The 19842-nt window shown below is 39.2% G+C and overlaps 1 protein-coding gene across 2 annotated transcripts; it reads left to right on the top strand.

The window, feature by feature from the left end:
* Positions 1–13751: 13751 nt before the first annotated feature.
* Positions 13752–19842, top strand: LOC128026887 (palmitoyltransferase ZDHHC15B). 2 transcript variants are annotated; one of them, XM_052614152.1, is made up of 12 exons: positions 13752–13932; positions 14310–14336; positions 14541–14635; positions 14829–14949; positions 15038–15107; positions 15212–15244; positions 15356–15476; positions 16044–16176; positions 16321–16447; positions 17327–17439; positions 18030–18093; positions 18273–19842. In XM_052614152.1, exons 1-11 carry the CDS (start codon positions 13767–13769, stop codon positions 18068–18070), a joined length of 1047 nt encoding a protein of 348 aa, XP_052470112.1. In that variant the 5' UTR covers positions 13752–13766; the 3' UTR covers positions 18071–18093; positions 18273–19842. The 2 variants fall into 2 exon arrangements, with proteins under 2 accessions (XP_052470112.1, XP_052470111.1); XM_052614151.1 differs by lacking the exons at positions 18030–18093; positions 18273–19842 and having other exon boundaries at positions 17327–18023.

Genomic DNA, 19842 nt, shown 5'->3' with positions numbered 1-19842 from the left:
GATTTTTTTCCCACCACAATGACACTTTAGGGGCTCCGTACATTTCTGTAATACTGCAGGTACATTTCTTCATATGTTTGGGGAGTGTCCTATTCTGTTAATAATTTATGGACACATGTAAACCTTGTTTTATCCTAGTTATTATGGACAGATTATATGGTTAAGCCAAGTTTATGTCTCATTAATGTTCAGCAGCACCAATTGATGGGGCTGAGCTGGGTACTTTTGGTGGTTTTTCAGTGTTCTTTTTCTAAATTACTAGATTACATAGAGGATGTTGTTGTTGTTGTTGTTGTTGTTTTTGTGTTTTGTCATGAATGGATGTTGTGACGTTTCTCATTGTATGTATAAAAATAATACTTTTTTTAATAATTTGATCACAAAAAAAAAAAAAAACGCTTACATTTAAATAACATTAAATAACATACTTTAATTTGAGCATTAACAAAAGAATAGAAGAAAAGAAGCTGCGTCTGACATGGCATTTATATTTAATGCTGCCGAAAGGTGGCATACATGTATTTACAAAACAAGTACACAGTGTAAAAGGCCAAAAATATATAGACATAAAAAGAAAATGAAAAAATTAAAATTAAAATATGGGTAGGACTACAATACTATGAATTTTTTTTATTGTTAATTAAAAAAAGTTTTTGTGTCTGTGGAAACAGCATTAAAAACAAAATGGTTATTCAAACTGAGGATATATGATATACACTACAGAAATCAAGCAAAGAACATTCCCCATCATTCTACAGCAAGTTCTGCACTCTCCCCAAATAAAAACTCCTGTTAACATCCCTGAAGCGGTCTACCCTGCAAAATCAATTGCTTGCTTACATTATTTCTACACTGAATTCAGAGTTCAGTCTGTCAGCGTGTGCATTGAACAAAATTGGCCTATTCAGTGGTGACTAATGTAAATGCCTCTGATTGGACATTGCAATCATAAGCTCACCAGAAACTTGTGTGACTGGTTTTAGTGTTTCTGTTAGTGTTTTAGTGAAATCTGATGCCACATTAGTTGATTGGTTGCACTCCCCCTGTAAAACAGACCTTGAATGATCTTTACTCATCTTCCCTACGCACTACACCACCATATCAGAGATCCAATTTCTGTTGGTTGAACTTAAATTATGTTTTCAAATGATGTTGGAAAACATTACAGTAACATTATTATGATGCGATCAGATACCGGATGTCGTATAGCTTTAGCAAAGGAGCGTGTCAATCGATGTGGATAATCTCAGTATTGTGTTATGTTGTGTTCGGGGTTGTCTGAATTGAGAACACCTGCTCTAAATAAATGTATGTGATCTACTATGGTTTACTAATATTTGGTGAAGCTAAAAACCAACATGCAGCACAACAGTTTACCGCATAAATGTATTGTGTATTGTTCGGTCTCCTGAAACAATTACGCTTGTTGTGTTCTGCTAGTTGAAACCTTTTAATGATTTATGACAAAATATACTGTTGCGTATGATGCTTAACATCACATTTTCAAGTAAAGTCACATTTTTATTTTCAATTGGTTCATATTTTTGGCCTTTTCTCTTTCAGCCAAAAAACAATAAACTGATGCCATTTTTAGCTGTATAAATGAGCTTCCCTATGCTTTAACATATTTTAAAATGATGAGCTTTATTTTGATAGTAGGCTCTGAGGTCCATCTTATTTCACCAAGGTCAATTCATTTGAAAATTTCTGGTTTAATTACTAATCTAAATGTAATGCCACAATCGACAATTTCACAAATTTTTGTTTTATTTTAAGTGTGATAGCTGTAATATATTTTTTTTGCCCCTTATCTTTAATTTGAGGGGCGTTTCAGTTAATTTTGGTAGTATTTTTCACCCAAGGCCCCTTTTTGTCTATAAAGTGTCTAGATATGGCTTGAGATCCTCTTTCAGTGTAAATCCATCCATAACCTTGTCTACCAGAAGACAATATATGTAAAATCATTTAATGGTTATAATAAAAATAATAATAACAAATATATTTACAATAAGCTGCCTAATATGACGATACAAATTAAAAAATATAGTTCATATTTGTAGCAAAAAACGCATCAAAATGTGTGTTCGATAAACATTTCCAAATCCCCAACCCCAAGAAACCTCAAGCCAATGCCACTTTGGATTCCTCTTTTGTTCTTTTGCTATTAATAAATGGCTATTGTTTTAGCACCTTTATGACATATCATAGTCTAAGTTGATAGGAAGGACAATGGCTTTTTGCTGTTTTGTCTTTACCATTTTACATGTGCACAATAATGCAAAGCGATATATTCCTATGACTTTAAGAAGACATGCACTTGTAAAGTTCAACATTTGTATATTCTTTCAGGAATGATGTTGATCATGAAGGGTGGCGTTATTTCCTCAATTGTCTTAATCTTCATCATATTCACATTCACATCGTGCGTGTGTCAAGGTCCATCTGAGTGCACGGCTATAATGACTGTACACTAGCTAAGGTCATCCCGTGACGTCAGTGCTGTGGAAACACAGCCGAGCGCAGGCAAGTCACGCTGACGAGTCACAGCACTGACAGACAACAAAAAGGAAAGAGTCTGTGAACCTGCAGTATAATAGCGTTTTCATCCGCCACACCCCTCGTCTCCAGTCCAGCGCCTCACCTACTCATTGCATGATGTATACTTCCTCATCATTCAGCAAAGCTGCGTGTATTACAGATTCCACTGCTATTTATGGAAATGTGATCAAGGTTGATGAAACCATGGTGAATGAGTAGATTGCTCTTTTGTCTCCTCGCACACAAGAGGCACACATATTTAGTCCTTATTTTCCAATTGGCCTTTCCATTTCCAAAGAAATGGTTAAATTTAGACCTAAAGACACAACTGCTGTGTGAACAGGCGTTGGAAAACAAAAATAGCATCAGGGGAAATGCATTTTAATCTACATGATGATGGCTTCATTATTACAGAGTTTGCACATGTGCATTGAAGTCTGGGACTAGTAGAGAAAATGCCTCTATTTTTCCACTCTTATTGAATTTAATACAAACATTTTTATTACAAATTATTGATATTATCAAGAATCTCCATAAAATTAATCCTATAGGCTATATCAATATATGCTGAGAAAATACATATGAAAGTTTATTGTTTTATGTATTTCCTCGTCATTGAACATAAACCAATCAGTGGCATACAGTCCACAGCAATCCACTGTGCAACTGACTGTCAGTCTCTCTGAGGCTGCACTGAAAAAAGTGAAATTTTGTTAATTAAAAGTGCATTTTTATCTTGATGAAAAGTAAGGTTTACGGCTCTACAGAAAATATTTAAAAAATCAATAATATTTTTTTTAAGTCTTAAGTATGAGATATTTATTGTATTTAAAGCTGCAGTAGGGAACTTTTGACGCCCCAGCGGTTAATAAACAGAACTGCTTGCGTCTTGCGGAAGAACATCGTAGCCGGAGCTACTTCTCTCTGTTTATGTCTATGAAGAATCACAAAGGTACTGGGTTACTCCGCCGCGGTACCCCCGAAGCAATCTTAAATAGTCAGAATATAAACACTTATTATAGGTGCACCCTAGTGATTCAGGACAAGCTAAAAACACGGTTTGGAAAATGGATTCATGGTGTATTCGCTTATTATATACATTTTTCTACATTTTGAACACAAACAAAGTTACGGACCGCAGCTCTGATTGGTTGTTTCTTAACGGGAGCTATGTATTTTCTGCAAATGGTAATAGGAGCAATGGGAGGAGCCAGAGGAGATTGATTTTTTTTTACAGATTATCTGTCTCATATTCTACTGTCAGGACATAATGACACTTTGTGGTGAAGTCTGTGTGTTTCGCGTCTGCACTGATTAGTTTGTGGGCGCATCCGTTAATTGTCATCAGCAGCAGCTGTCACTCATTACTCATTCCCTATATATTGGCTTGTCTCACGTCTTGTGTTTGTGAGATCGTTGTTTAATGTCGCTTACCCTGTTTGTTTGGCTTCAGTGTTGTCTGCGTTTGGATGTTCGTGGTTTCCCGGAACCTCATCAACTCTACGCACTTCCACTCAGCCACAAATACTTACCTTCAGCTCTATTCCCCGCAGTTCCTGTGCCATCCTCTCCTGCTGCCTTCTCACCGTCATCATCCGAATTCCTCACCACCTCACCACCATCTTGGATTGTCGTCTTCCCAGCATCATTGTCTTTTCCTGTTTGTTTATTTATTTATTTTCATTAAATCATCTAACTCGCAGAACGATCGTCACAGAACGATCTCACCCATATGGAAGCAGCGAGCAACAACACCCTCACAGACTTTATGCACCAGAGTGTGAAACGAATGGATCAACATCAGGAGAGCATCTCGAACACCGGACGCGCTGTCCAAGCGCTGGTGGCACAGATGTCCGAGCTCACCCAGCAGATCCATCAGCTCACCTCTCCCACTGCGCCCATCGCACCGCCTGCGCCACCTGTCCCCCGGGAGACCCCCCACGATCACTTCGGTCACACGGGGGGGTCACACGATCACTTCGCGCCTGAAAGCTACTCCGGTGAGCCAGCCTTTTGCAGAACTTTCTTGAATAAATGTTCCATGTATTTCGCTTTGCAGCCCCGCACCTTCGCCACCGAGGAATCCCCCATCCATGTCACCACACTCAACAGCCAGGGACTGCCTCACGTCACACACCACACAGAACCCATCACACTAATCACTTCTGGAAATCATCGCGAAATCATATCTTTTTTTCTCATGGACTCCCCTGTTGCTCCCATTGTGTTAGGTCACTCTGGTTAACCAAACATAATCCACGAGTGGAACACAGTCACATTGTGGAGTGCAAGTTGTCATGAGTCTTGTCTGGTTTCTGCTTGTCCTGTTGTACCTGTTTCTGTCTTTCAGAAGGAGAACATGGTTTTGCCAACCGTGCCCGTAGAGTATCTGGACCTGAAGGAAGTGTTCAGTAAGTCCCATGCTGTCTCTCTTCCTCCACATTGTCCCTACGATTGTGCCATAGATTTAGTGTCAGATAAGTCTCCGCCTGAGGGCAAGTTATACTCTTTTTCTATTCCTGAGAAGGAAGCCATGGAAAAATACACTTCTGATTCCTTAGCATCTGGGTTCATCCATCCTTCCTCTTCTCCAGCGGAGGTGGGGTTCTTTTTTGTGGGTAAGAAGGATGGTTCTCTGCGACCTTGCATTAATTACCGAGAGCTGACCAACAAAACGATAAAGAACACCTATCCTTTTACCACTCATGTCTTCAGCTTTCGAGAGGTTGCAGGGAGCATCCGTATCCACAAAATTGGATTTACGTAATGCTTATCATTTGGTCCGCATCAGGAAGGGGGATGAATGGAAACCCGCCTTTAATACCCCTAGAGGGCACTTTGAATACTTGGTGATGCAGTTCGGGCTCTCCAACTCGCACGGGGTTTTCCAAGCACTCGTGAATGACGTGTTGAGAGATATGGTAGATCAGTTTATATATGTTTACCTGGATGACATACTGATTTTTTCTTCATCTCTCCAGGAACACGTTCAACACGTCATACAAGTGCTCCAGAGGTTACTTGAGAATGGGCTTTTTGTCAAGGCGGAGAAATGCGTATTCCATGCACAGTCTGTTCCCTTCCTAGGGTATATCGTCTTGTCCGATGAAATACGTATGGACCCTGACAAGGTTAAGGCTGTGATAGACTGGCCATCTCCAGATTCTCGTAAGTCCCTACAGCAGTTTCTGGGGTTCGCCAATTTCTATCGGCGTTTCATTCGCAATTTCAGCCAACTAGCCTCACCTCTGACAGCCTTGGCCTCTCCCAGTACTCCGTTCAGGTTGTCGGACGCAGCTGAGGCTGCGTTCGCTAACCTCAAAAGCCACTTCGTTTTGGCTCCCATCCTTGTGGCCCCTGATCCCACACGGCAGTTCATGGTGGAGGTCGACGCGTCAGAGGTGGGGGTAGGAGCAGTGTTGTCCCGACATGCTGCTTCAGACGATAAGGTACATCCTTGCGCGTTTTTCTCTCATCGATTATCTCCTGCTGAATGTAATTATGACATTGGCAATAGAGAGTTGTTGGCCATCAAATTAGCGTTAGAGGAGTGGCGTCATTGGCTGGAAGGTTCAGGGGTACCTTTTATTGTTTGGACCGATAATAAGAATTTAGAGTACATTAGAACTGCCAAAAGACTCAATTCCAGGCAGGCTCGGTGGGCACTTTTTTTTCAGTCGCTTTGAGTTTACTTTATCGTACCGCCCGGGTTCCAAAAATGTCAAGCCCGATTCTTTATCACGTCTTTTTGATCCCTCTGCCCGCCCGGTGACTCCCAAGTGTATTTTACCTGAGAAGTTCACCCTACCGTCACACAGAGGTGTGACATGTATTCTTTTTAGCTCATTAAAAATTAATTTTGCTGCCACGTTCTGAATTAATTGTAAAGGTTTGATAGAATTGGCTGGAAGACCTGCCAAGAGGGCATTTCAATAGTCCAACCTGGACAGAACAAGAGCTTGAACAAGGAGTTGTGCAGCATGTTCCGAAAGAAAGGGCTTGATCTTCTTGATGTTGAATAAAGCAAATCTGCAGGATCGGACAGTTTTAGCAATGTGGTCTGAGAAAGTCAGCTGATCATCAATCATAACTTAAAAGGCTTCTAGCTGTTTTTGAAGGAGTTATGGTTGATTCGCCTAACTTGATGGTGAATTTGTGATGAAACGATGGGTTCGCTGGAATCACCAGCAGTTCTGTCTTGGCCAGGTTGAGTTGAAGGTGATAGTCTCTCCAAGATACTTTGAAGGACCAATCTAATAGGTAAGACTCAAGTTAAGTGTGGTCCCTGAGATGCCATTTGCCAGTAGGGTTGATAGGAGGATCTGGTGGTTAACCGTGTCAAAAGCAGCGGACAGATCAAGCAGGATAAGTACTGAAGATTTAGATTCTGCTCTTGCCAGTCTTAGAGCTTCAACAACTGAGAGCAAGGCCGTCTCAGCTGAATGTCCACTTCTGAAGCCAGATTGGTTGCTGTCAAGGAGATTGTTGTGTGTGAGAAATGTAGAGACTTGTTTGAACACAGCTCGTTCAAGTGTTTTTGCAATGAAAGGAATAAGGGAAACTGGTCTGTAGTTCTCTAAAAGAGATGGGTTGAGGTTGGGTTTCTTAAGAAGTGGAGTTATACGTGCCTGTCTAAATGATGAGGGAAAAACACCAGTGTGGAGGGAAGTGTTGATGATGTGAGTGAGTGCAGGTATAACTGCAGGAGAAATGGCTTGAAGGAGATGAGATGGAATAGGATCAAGCGGGCAAGTAGTAGGTTAATTAGGATGAGTTTTGAGACTTCTGCCTCAGAGAGTGAAGAGAAGGATATATATATATATATATATATATATATATATATATATATATATATATATATATTATGGATTATGGGAAATTTTGTGTTTTGTGGTGACAGGTATGGTAAATGGAGATTCTGACAACACCAGAGTGTTGATGTGTTATTTTTCTGTATTATTATTATTATTATTATTATTATTATTATTATTATTTTCAACTGAAAGCTGAAAAACTGATGCATATTTTAAAAAGACATCAAAATTAACATTCAGGTTGTCAACATTCTTTTTTATATTAAGTAAAGAGAAAAAAAGATCTTATCTTTTTTATCTTAAGTAAAAAAAAAATCTTGCACAGAATGTTGTTTCCTGATTTTCACTCTCTGATCGTTTTGTGGAAAATCGGTGCTTGTTCACTTGAGCGACAGTCGCGTAGTGTGTGTTATCAAAGACGCGATCTGAGAGAAGCACCATTGCATTGCTGATCCCTGTCAGATATTTGGCACACTAAATATCTGGAGCTGTTGGCGACTCACAGTCCTGCAGTGAGAAATGTGTTTTGACTGGAAATGACATCATCTAAGTTACTACCAATGAGAGAGCACAAAACAGGGCAAGGGAAAGTTGTTGGGTGGGGGGTGAAGTCATAACAGACCTGCAAAAGAACATCAGCAAGCAGCCATTCTCTCCTTTATATTCATCTTCGTTTCTTTTTTTTTTTCAGCGTACAGACAAGTTACAAGCTTTTTCCAGGCTACCAATTTTGACTCAAATAAATCCATTCTTGCACAAGAGCTCCTGTCTCTCATGTGATCTTCCCGTAACCAATTCTCACGTGTGTTTGGTTGTGAAATTTAATTTGTAGACCAGACGGTTGTTGAATATTTAATTTATATCACTTCATTTTACATCATGTTTCTCTGTTCTAAAGGTTCACATTTAATCTTTATTTCCATGCTTAGATGACTATAACCTTTTTAACTAAGGCTTATTGAGTGACTAATAAGCTTAGAGTGACTAACTCTGCACAGAACCTGAATGTAAAAAGCATAAACAGTGGTTCGTTAAACTAAGAGGTTGACTGACAAAAGTTATAAATAATGATCTTCCGAGCAGCTTGCTTTTGGGGTTTTTCACTTGAGCGTTTATTTAAAACACCTGTCACAGATGCTGTTTGCCCATGTACGGTCACAGGCCAATGAGCGAAAACCTCTGCCTTGCGCTGCAATAATTTACTGCTTTTATTATGCACATATTACCTTTCTAGTGAAATTTAGAAATGTCCCTGATTGTTGAAGACACACTCCACCCTGGAGCAGATTTATTTTCACACATCTGGACGAGGTGTCTGTAGTTTCTCCCCGCCCTGCCGTTGTTTAATTTGCTGTTCAGAGTGAATTTGAACAGAGACCCGGGAGCAGAAAAGTCATTCCTTACAGCTCTCCTGTCCGCTGTGTTTAGAGGGCTGGGAAAAGAAACAGCTTTCCGACAACGTTTGGGGTGGTTTCATTAGAGAATAGTGGTCACTTTGAGATCTGTCAGCCTGGCATGTGTTTGAGCCCATGGGAAAAGGCTGAATTTAATGACAGCTTTAACAGTTATGAAGAATACTTTCCAGGCCCATTAACACATCTCATGTCTTATAATTAACCCTGCCAAGTCATTTTTAAATAACAATAGCCCATATAAAGGAAAATCACAGATGTGTGACGTGAGATTATGGATGTAAGATCATGGAGCGTGTGGCTCTGGTTCGTGTTGATGGAAACGGTACAGTGTGTCTGTGTGTGTGTGTGTGTGTGTTCACTAGGTATCAAGCATCATAGAGAGCAGTAATAGTAATAAATGTATTAATAAATCATAGCAATCAATGAACTGAATAAATGTCTGCCTTAACCCAAGTATTAAATATCAACATTGGAAATCTTCCAGTAAAACATACAAAACTCTGAACTCTGAATAGATCACATAACATTGGTTCTGAACTGGATCAAACCTTCCTTATGTGTTGTTTACACATTTTAGTAATATAACTTTGATCCAAAATCTGGATTTGTCTCGATCCCTGCAGAAGGGTGAATTCAGGCTGGATTTTGGTTACAAAACTGCTATATCTAATCAAATATCTACAAATATCTTAACATTCTTAGATTCTCAGAAAAATCTACAATTTTTTATTAGTTTTTGCTTTAAACAAGAAAAAATAACTTCCAGTTGGGTAAGAAAAATGACCTTGTTTTCACTTTCGGTGAAGATTATTTTAACTTCCTCAATGGCAGATATTTTTCTTATCTTAAGAAAAACGAACTAAATTTTGACTTAAGTTATCTTGCTTCTCAAGTAAATCTATCTGGATACCGAACACAATATGTGATTTTAACTGTTATTCATCACTCTGCATTAATTATCAATGACAATCATCAGAGATAAACCAGTCAAAAGTTCGTTTCTATTTCCATTGCATGTATATTTGTTTGGGATCTGATGATATGTAGTCCCATTCAGAGCACTTGTAGTCTGGTTATCTGGTTTTGGTGATCAGGGTTATCCAATCCAATGCTGCTTTTAAACTCCCTCCAAGAAAAGTCAGATGATCCTGAATAGCAAAACAAGGGATTTCTAAATGTGTGTCTCCCGTGTTTTTCTGTGACAGTCCATTAATGTGATTAAAGAGTTTTGAGAAAAGCCTGTGTCACTAGCTGAGAGGTGCAGTTGATATAATCACAGTATGCACAGATCCTTGTTTCCATTGTGCATTTCTTCAGATCCATGGAGCTGTTTTCTTTCATCACTGTGAAGTCATGCTTTTGTTTTCATGCACCAGTCAGTTTTGTAATTAACTTTTTTTTCTTTTTCTTTTTCATGTGCGACTCCCTTTAACTGGAAGGAAAATAGACATGAAATTCTTGGTCTGCCTGCACAGATCAGTGACTTTGGGCCTGTGATGAATGCAGAGTTTCCAAAATGTATTCCATCCAGACTTCAAAAAGTAGCAACGTTGATGAATTTACTGTCCAGACACTTAAGCATGCAGGGAATGAAATGGGAATGCTATCAAACTCTATACTTCATTTCAGCGTGATTCAAAAAACACCAGTCGAGGACCTGAAACTTTACCATGGAACCAAAATGAGAGACCCACTTAAGAAGACGGACCTGAGAAGCCTGGGAATGCAGTTAACAGACAGACGCATGCAATGCACCCGCTCACCCGCTCATTCACAAACCCTGTTCATCTCACATTAAACCCTGTAATGAATGTAATGAAGCACACATCTGCATTGGATTCTTTTCTGTCTGTTGGTTTTCTCTCTCACATACAAAAAAAAAAAGAATTAACAGATAAAAATTACAGAACTTTAAAAAACCGACAAAATGTTCAGCGCTCATGTCACCTACAATGAAAAGAATAGTAAATAAATTTAACTGATGCATGTGCCTAATTCACATAGCAATTGTAATAACAAATAGTTAAATAAAGGAACGGATAAATAAATGTTTTACAAATGACAGTCATGACTGAGAGTAATGAATATGACAAGCCAGAGGTGACACATTTACGGTAACTGATGCTTTAGTAGACTATAACTCCCGTGTTTGGTATGGGATAGAGCCGGGGGTCGTGACACAGTAGTAAAGTGAAACTCTTTCAGCACATGCAGTAGTGAAGTGAAGCTGATCCTCACACTGTATTCTCCCTGTGCTTCCTCCGCTGTCTCTGCAGGATCTCTGCCAGCGTGCTATGAAGCAGAACCACAAACACGTGAGATCTGCCCCGACCTGCCGACACAAAATGTTTGTGTTTCACTTTCCTGTGTAAATGTTTTGATTGAGAGCTGGTTACTATTATGATAGTCAGGAGCTCTTTGTAGTGGTGCGGCTGCCGATGTGCTGACGGATGTCTGACTGCTTCTAACAGAGAAAGAGAAGCTGTCATCAGCACCGACACTATACAGTCCAGACTACAGGCCAGTGCAGGAGACACACACACACACACACACACACACACACACACAAACACACACACACACTCACACACGCTCACACACACACACACACACACACACACACACACACGCTCACACACACACACACACACACACACCCAGGGCCGCGGGAAGTAATTTTGAACAGGGGGTGCTGTGAATTTTTTTTTTTTTTTTTTTTTTTTTTTTTGGCAAAAAACCTATGAGCCTATATAGGCCTATTTAAAATACATTTTAAAAATAAATACATTGAGATTTACTACTTTTATTGTCATATACACTTCAGTGCACAGCCAGCCAGGGTCTGAAACGTACAGACATCAGTTCTCAGATATGCGCAATGGGTTATTAATCTGAAGCAGAAGCAGAATCAGAAATAATAGTTTAATAATCGAAAGAAAACTAAATAATTACTTTCATTACAATTTCAGATAGCCTATACATACATGCAACATATTAAGATACAACAAATAATATTACAACAAAATATAATATTAATCAAACTTCACAATAACGCTAAAACCATGCAATCGATTTGGTCAGCTGGCTTGAGTCACTGCACGTTTATGTCACGTTTATGTCACACGCAACTCTATTAACTCCAAAATCTTTTTACGCACACCACAAGGAAATAATCTCTGACTATTTAAGCAATTTGTTTATTGAACAGTTCTCCACATCCATTACGCAAAGAACACACGCACAGTATAAAGCTTTCATCTCCAACCTTTTTACACAAACCACAAGGAAATAATCTCCGACTATTTAAACTTTATTTTAACATTTCTCCACAATAATTACGCAAGGAACACACGAACGAAATAATACTCTCCATCCCCACCACCTTACAAAAATACTATAATAGTGTACTACTTACAATAGCTTGGCTAGTCAAAGCTGATCCCACACTTGTTGCCAAAAAAATAAATGTTACAAGCGCGGCAGCACCATGCTCTTACCTGAGCTACATGCAGGTGGGGTGCCCTGGACTGGTTACAGGTGTCCAAATGTCGAGGTGCGCTTTATTATATAAAGATGGATGTATTCTGCATGGAACGAGCGGGAAAGCTCGTTACTCGGCGACCAAACCTGCCTGCCTGACGTCGACAACGTAACTTCCGAACCTGTGTTGATTAGGCCTCAAAATATGAAATTAAAATCCAAAATATACGTAATAGCCTACGTGTTTCAAAATCATTTTCTAAAATATTCATAAGGAATTTATAAATTGTGCAAAATATTTTAATAGGCCTACATTTTTTTTATCTCCCTCTCCTCACTAGGGGGTGCTGCAGCACCCCCAGCACCCCCACTTCCCGCGGCCATGCACACACACGCACACACATACGCTCGCACACACACACACTCACACACGCTCACACACACACACACACATACCTCACACACACGCGCGCGCACACACTCACACACACACAGTGACTTTACTGTAACTTTACAAGTACTATTACATGAGAAGTGTGCAACTATACATCAGGATACCTGCAGAGGTGAAGAACATTACACTGTAATAAAACAAATAGGAAGGTTAAACTATGCAAATATATAATGCAGTGGGGATTTATGTCCATTAGGTGTGTGTGTGTGTGTCCGTGCACCCATAGGTGGCACAAAATATGTCTTAATAGCTAACAGTGAGCGGATGAATCCTGTTAGTTAATATAATGTCCGACAGTCTTGTAGTGACACCTGCTGGACAGCATCAAATCAAAGAAAAATATGCAGAAAGATAATGAAGACTATTTTTTAGAACCACTGCAGTTTATTCATAATTCATATGGATTCCTTTAGTTTCATTCACTCGTTCACACAAGGACTGCAAGGGCTTTTTTGGTTTTGTAAAAAAAAAAAAAAAAAAAAAAAAAAAAAACACAAAACAAAATCACAACACATTACACTTTGGTGAGAGCGGTGAAAATAATATAATAAATAACAGCCTTTTATAAAAGTAGAAGTTTGCATAGTCACCGTTCCTCTAATGTGCTAAATCGTAATAAAGATACGTATTAGTTGATTTTCCAAACGAAGTAGAAAAGTGTGTCATGATATGCCTTGCTTGGAAGATTTGAAGCTTGAAGGTTTGTTGGTGTAATACAGTAGATGGTTAATAATGAATAATAATTTCATCACACAAATTATATGACAAGACGTAGGCTTTATCAGTTCAGTTGTGAAGAACTTGATATATAATGTTTAGAATTGTATCTCCGCTATCATCCGTGTTGAATAATTAGTCATAATTACATAATACAACAATAAGTCAATTTCTTTCTTATTTCAGTCAGTTCAGTTGTATATCTTCAATTTCACACGATGTAAAGTCACATAGATAGATAGACTAGTTTCTCAGTCTCGGATGATGCTGTAGTTCGGGCGAGCAGGCGTACTAGCGGATCCCAGAGCGGATCGTTGTTTGGTAATGCGCCAGGCTTTCTAGCAGATGGAGAGTTTGGATAGGCGTACTAGAGGATCCCAGAGCGGGCTGATCATGTCTCTGTCGAGAGCTCTCAGATGTTGTCAGAGGATTTTCTCCTGGATTCCTGTCATCATCATCTCCTCTGTGGTTCTCTGGTCTTACTACGCGTATGTCTTTGAGCTGTGCTTCGGTAAGATCTCACACTTGATTATTTTCATCAGGGATAATGGCTGTTCGACTGTAATAAGGAAGTGTCGTGTATTGTCTACAGTGGCTCGTCGGTTCAGTTGTATTGTCGCTGTTATGACGCTAAATAAACCGGTTTGAGTCGCCCGACTCTTTTAAAAACCTGTGATATAGTGTTGTTTACATGGGCTGTGTCTCAAACCTAGCGAGTTGCCTGACTATAGACACTGAACAGTGACCACAGCGAGGCCGTGGTGCCTAGCACTTCCTCCGAGCGAGACAAGAGGCAAGGGTTTGAGACACAGCCATGATGTCTGACCACACTGATTCTCTGTTTTCATGATGTCTGACCGCACTGATCCTGGTTATCTTGTTTTTCAGTGACCCTCAGTAATGATCTGGAGAGAGGTGAGTGAGGGATGTACAGTCATCTGTGGCGTATGAGTCTAAAAACATCAGTCATCTCTCAGCTGATGATCAGTTGTGTCATTTTGTGTCGCGCTGCACCATCAAACTGCACAAAACAGACTCACATAACGAGTAAAAACAAGGTTTGCAGCTCTAGTTCTGTGTGACAAACATGACCGGTGATAATGTGTGTTTTCTCCACAGTGGTGTATTTGTTGATCTTTCACGTGTGCTTTATAATGTTCTGCTGGACCTATTGGAAGGCCATCTTTACCCCACCATCTACACCATCTAAAAAGGTGATTTATTGTGACTCTGGAGATTACTGTATATAAGAATCAGAAAGTGGGAGTGATCGCATGTTCTTTGTTTTTCCTTGCATTATCTGCATGACAACTAACCATGTGATATTCATAATAACAAAACACTTCTAAATGATGGTGCTGTTTGTCACCATGCAAAACCAAATTCAATGTTTTCTCTTGGCTCTAGTTCCATTTGTCATACAGTGATAAGGAGAGGTATGAGATGGAAGAAAGGCCGGATGTTCAGAAGCAGATCCTCGCAGATATCGCCAAGAAACTTCCCATCTTCACGCGCGCTCAGTCGGGAGGTCAGTCTGTCATCACTCGTGTCCTCACCTCCTCATTAGCTGTGAATGGCAGTGTTTGGTGTGATCTTCTGTATCTCTGTGTCTTCAGCGATCAGGTTCTGTGATCGCTGTCAGGTGATAAAGCCAGACCGCTGTCACCACTGCTCCGTCTGTGAAACGTAAGTCCAAGCTGTTCCTGAAAACAGATCGCTCGGCTCTACACAAAACCCCTTTAATTAAACTTACAGGATGCAACCCGACCTGTGTTTCTGTGTTTTTACAGATGCATTTTGAAAATGGACCACCACTGTCCGTGGTAAATAATCATTTATTACATTATGATTAAAGCGATCTGATGTATTCGCATTATATTCTGCACGCTCTGAGACGCAGGAGACCTGATGTTTCTGTATGCTGTGCTCTTTAGGGTGAACAACTGTGTGGGTTTCTCCAACTATAAGTTCTTTCTGCTGTTCCTGTCGTACTCCATGATCTACTGCGTGTTCGTCGCATCGACAGTGTTTCAGTACTTCCTCAAGTTCTGGGTGGTGAGTTTCAGCACGCGGTATTGATCAAGCTCGTACTGTTATCTGTTAAAGTTACGTACGGTTATGGAGATTTCGGGAAAATGACAGGTATTATTTCAATGCTTTGAGATATTGTGCAGTCGCAGGCTCTCGTGTTAACTATGAAAAGTTATCGCAGTGTTACTTAGCTGAAGAAAGAGCTATCATGGTTTAGAATACCATTCACTTTTCCTAAACTAACGTCTTAACTCATTAATGTTAGCAAGACAAAGAGCGCAAGCTTTATCACTCAGTTGTGCACATGCATTATGTTCTCTCTCCGTCTCAACACACAACCCAGCTCAGATTTTCATGAGATCGCATTTTCCAAAATCAATGAGAAACAGAAGCTTATGGACTTTGCAGAGCATGCACATAATGCAGTGTTTGTGTAATATCAGTATTCCATGGAGTCCTTCATCCCTTCACGGGTTTGTAGAAGGATATCTGACGCTAGCCACAGTTTGGTGCAGTAAAATGTACTATAGAATAAAAATGTTTAGGGTTTGATCTGTGCATTTCCAAAGTTTCTTTGCATTTCTTTGTTAGGGAGATCTTCCCAATGGTCCTGCGAAATTCCACGTGCTGTTCCTGTTGTTTGTGGCGCTCATGTTTTTTGTGAGTCTCATGTTCCTGTTCGGCTACCACTGTTGGTTGGTGGCTAAAAACAGATCCACGCTAGGTATGGAAATTGCTGAGTTCTCCTTTACCCTTTCATTGTATTTCATCCAGAAGCAGAAATGTCATGCTTCGCTACAGTGTTAACAGAAGTGACACGTATTTCTGGTCTGGACTGTTTCACCTCATGAGCGTTCCTGTTTTTCAGAGGCGTTCTCCGCGCCAGTGTTTCAGAACGGGCCTGACAGGAACGGCTTTAACGTTGGGCTCCGCAGAAACCTCCAGCAGGTGTTTGGAGAGGACAAAAAGCTCTGGTTCATTCCAGTGTTCACAAGGTGAGCTCGTGTCTGAGAGGATGCATTCAGCTGATCTAAACTGACACTAAATTGTGGTAATCGAGTAATTAGATGAGTATTCTGATGATTAATCTGGTCATTTTTATGCAACCCAAGCAAAAGAAAGACTTTAAAATAAATAAAAGCATGTATATAATAGCAATGAGGCGATAATAATTGATTCCAATAACATATAGAATGCAAGCAATTATAAATATATATTGAACAAAGAGATTAAAATGCATGTAATAAAATAATATAAGATGTTATGTGTAAAATGTTTTATTATAAACAATATAATCATAACTTCTCTACATTATCATATCAAATGCCTGCAGATGGCGCTATTGGCTTGACAATTGTTTTTACACTTTACACCGCATCTAATTCTTGTTTAATATTGACTAAACAATGGCACTGTGCTTTATTATGATTATTTTGAAACGGTTTGCATATTTAATGCAACCTTAGAAAACAGTCTAATAATGTTAATCAACACGAAAAAAAAAAAGTGTATGTTTTTATGACAGACCTAGATATTTTTGATGCTACAAACGATTCAGATTTCAAATAAATGCTGTTTATGTACTTTCTATTCATCAGAGAATCCTGAAAAAAAAGTATAAAATTTTCCACAAAAATATAAGGCGCCATTAAATTGTAACAATTGTTACTGTATTTATTACTGTATTTTTTATCACTGTATTTGTTTATAAAATAAATGCAGCCTTGGTGAACAGAAGAGAGTTATTTATCTAAAATAAATTAAAATCATAGTGTTATTGGTAGCTTATAAATGGATATAGGTTTTAAGATAACACAGCGGTGCATGTAAAAGAACACCACCACTATGAGAAAGTGTTGTGTGTTGTGTTCTAGTCAGGGTGATGGGCATTATTTCCCACTGAGGACCCTGCGGGAGTCAGAGAACCCTTTACTGGCCAACGAGGAGAAATGGATGGAGGACGGTGGGTCAGATGAAGAAAGCGCAGGTGAGATTGCCTCCAAGTTGAAATGGAAGTTTAAATGTCATTTACTGGTTTGAAGTACACGGCCAGAGCATTCATCAGTTTGGTCCGAGCCTGTGTGTTTAGATGACGAGTCCTTGATTACACCGGAGAGAAGCGCTCGTATTCACACCACAGCTGTCTCTGAGATTTAAAGCCGTTTGTCACACGCCGCTCTGAAATGCTTGATTCTGATTGGTCAGTTGGGACATTCCGAGGTCTGTAATTCCTCAGTAATGACATCATCAACATCAATACTGATGGCGTGTGTCCCATTTCACATACTCCTGAAAAAGGAAGTGCACTTTAAATATCCAGAGGATGTACTTACTAAACCGAAAAAGAGAAGTGTGGGATTTTTGGACACTTTATGCAATAAACGAACTCAGCTTTAATTACATACTGGAGTGACTAACATAAATATGTTTTGAGCTAAGAAAAATTATATATATATATATACTGTATATGTGCTGGACCTTAACAACACAGGGTTCACAGAAACCTTTGAGATTCACTTATCTGTTTCCAGTTCAGACTGTTCAGATAAATCTCTCTCCAATCCAATCTTATTTCAGATGAAAATGGCCCTTCAGTTGTTATTAGGACGGATTCATAATCAGTGGAGCGGACTGATATTCGGTGAGTCTGGGTTTTAGTGGTGAAGGCAAGCATCACTGTTACTCTTATATCATTTAGGAGTATTTAACTTGGACATGAGTGATGACTCAAACTGAGCGACCCTGGCAACACCACTGCTAATCTAGCGTCGAAGCTTTTCACGTTTCATGCTAACATTGCTTTCTCATTTATTTGACTAGTGGGATCCCGATTGACTTTAGCCTCATGAGTAGTTTCAGAATCAATCCTGGAATGAGACGACTGCATTCCGAATCCTGGATCAAATCCCGGAGTTCCCTGTCATGCTGATTACTTAGGACTTGTGCTGAATGTTATCAAGTATATCGCTCATCTTTTACACGGGACAATCAGGTTCAGATGTCACAGACCTGTTGGACTGTTTATGATCGTGCTTTTATGAGAACAGATGGACATCTCTGATCAAATATGATAATCCAATATCTAGTTGGGGGTATTTCTCGGATGTTTCTGTTACTTTTTTGTTTGTTTTCTTCACATAATGAGATAAATCTGTAAACCCCAACATGTCCAGATCATACTTCACCCCGGAAACAAAGTGAGACTGTATTATATAGCAGGCGTTGCTTTAAATTAGGCCTGTTTACAATATATGATTTATGATCATATTAATTTGAATATTTATATTTCAAAACCTGCAAAAAAGCCAAACCTTTATTTGTAAATTGTGACGTATTTATACTTCTTGGTAGTATTTGCTATCCTGCCTTTAATCTTTAATGAAAAGCAGTACAGTTCAGCAATAAAGAGAATTTAATAAATAGTAATAACCATTGAGAATCAAAATCTCTGGATGCATCACAGTTATGGGAACTGAAGCTTAAAATGCAACCATAAAATTGGTTTCTTCTTTATTATGCACGGTAGAATTAATTTGATGAATTTCCTTTTTCTTTTGATTTTGGGGTGAAATGTGACATGGACATGTGTGATGACATTCACCCAGAGCTCTTCCTCTCTGTGTGTGTGTGTGTGTGTGTTACCACCATTAATACACGTTTTCATATTGAGTTGGTAAGACGTCAATCCTATGCATTTATCCACTATACAGTATATCACTGACTTGAGCTGACATTTTATTGAGCTTTGAGTTTTAATTCTTAATGACTGATTCAGACTGAGACTTGTTTTCTGTGCTCAATAGAGAGCAGTCTGGATTTTCCTTCTTTCTTTTCCATTGTGATGCAATATAAATCATTTTGATACCTCTCTCTGTATATATTTAGGAGTATAGTTTAGGACATGTAAAACCTAATACGAGATCTGTTTAATGTATTACTGTAAATCCCATGAACACATGAGGATGATGTCAGACGATAGGACTGTCCTGTGAAAACTATTGACTCGTTTTCCTCTAGTGCAAAAGAAGTAGGTATGGCTTTGCAGTATGGTGTTGTATTCTAAGTGGGTGAGTAATTCTTTTGAGTTTAAAGTTAGTCTGTTTGAAAGGTATGTTTGGGTCCTGTTTGCGTGAAATTGTAATTGATCTGCCTGTCATACGGTTCTCACTCATGAGGATCCTTATTATTAGCCAATGCTTCTCGTTTGATTTGCACTGACCTTAATCTGAGGGAGATCTTTGCCTCCTTTGACTGTGTATGCGCTCTAACTTCTCTTTAACTCCATATCCACTACATCGAAGTCATTACATGCCAATGTTTTTCCCAATGGTGCAAAATATTGTATTGTTTGTAAGTTCTGTCTGATGATTCAATAAAATAAATAAATAAA

This window comes from Carassius gibelio, chromosome A14 (assembly GCF_023724105.1).
Source record: "Carassius gibelio isolate Cgi1373 ecotype wild population from Czech Republic chromosome A14, carGib1.2-hapl.c, whole genome shotgun sequence".
In the NCBI taxonomy this organism is placed as follows: domain Eukaryota; kingdom Metazoa; phylum Chordata; class Actinopteri; order Cypriniformes; family Cyprinidae; genus Carassius; species Carassius gibelio.
The sequence above is the reverse complement of the archived record's forward strand: the minus strand, read 5'-3'. Positions and strand labels throughout refer to the sequence as shown.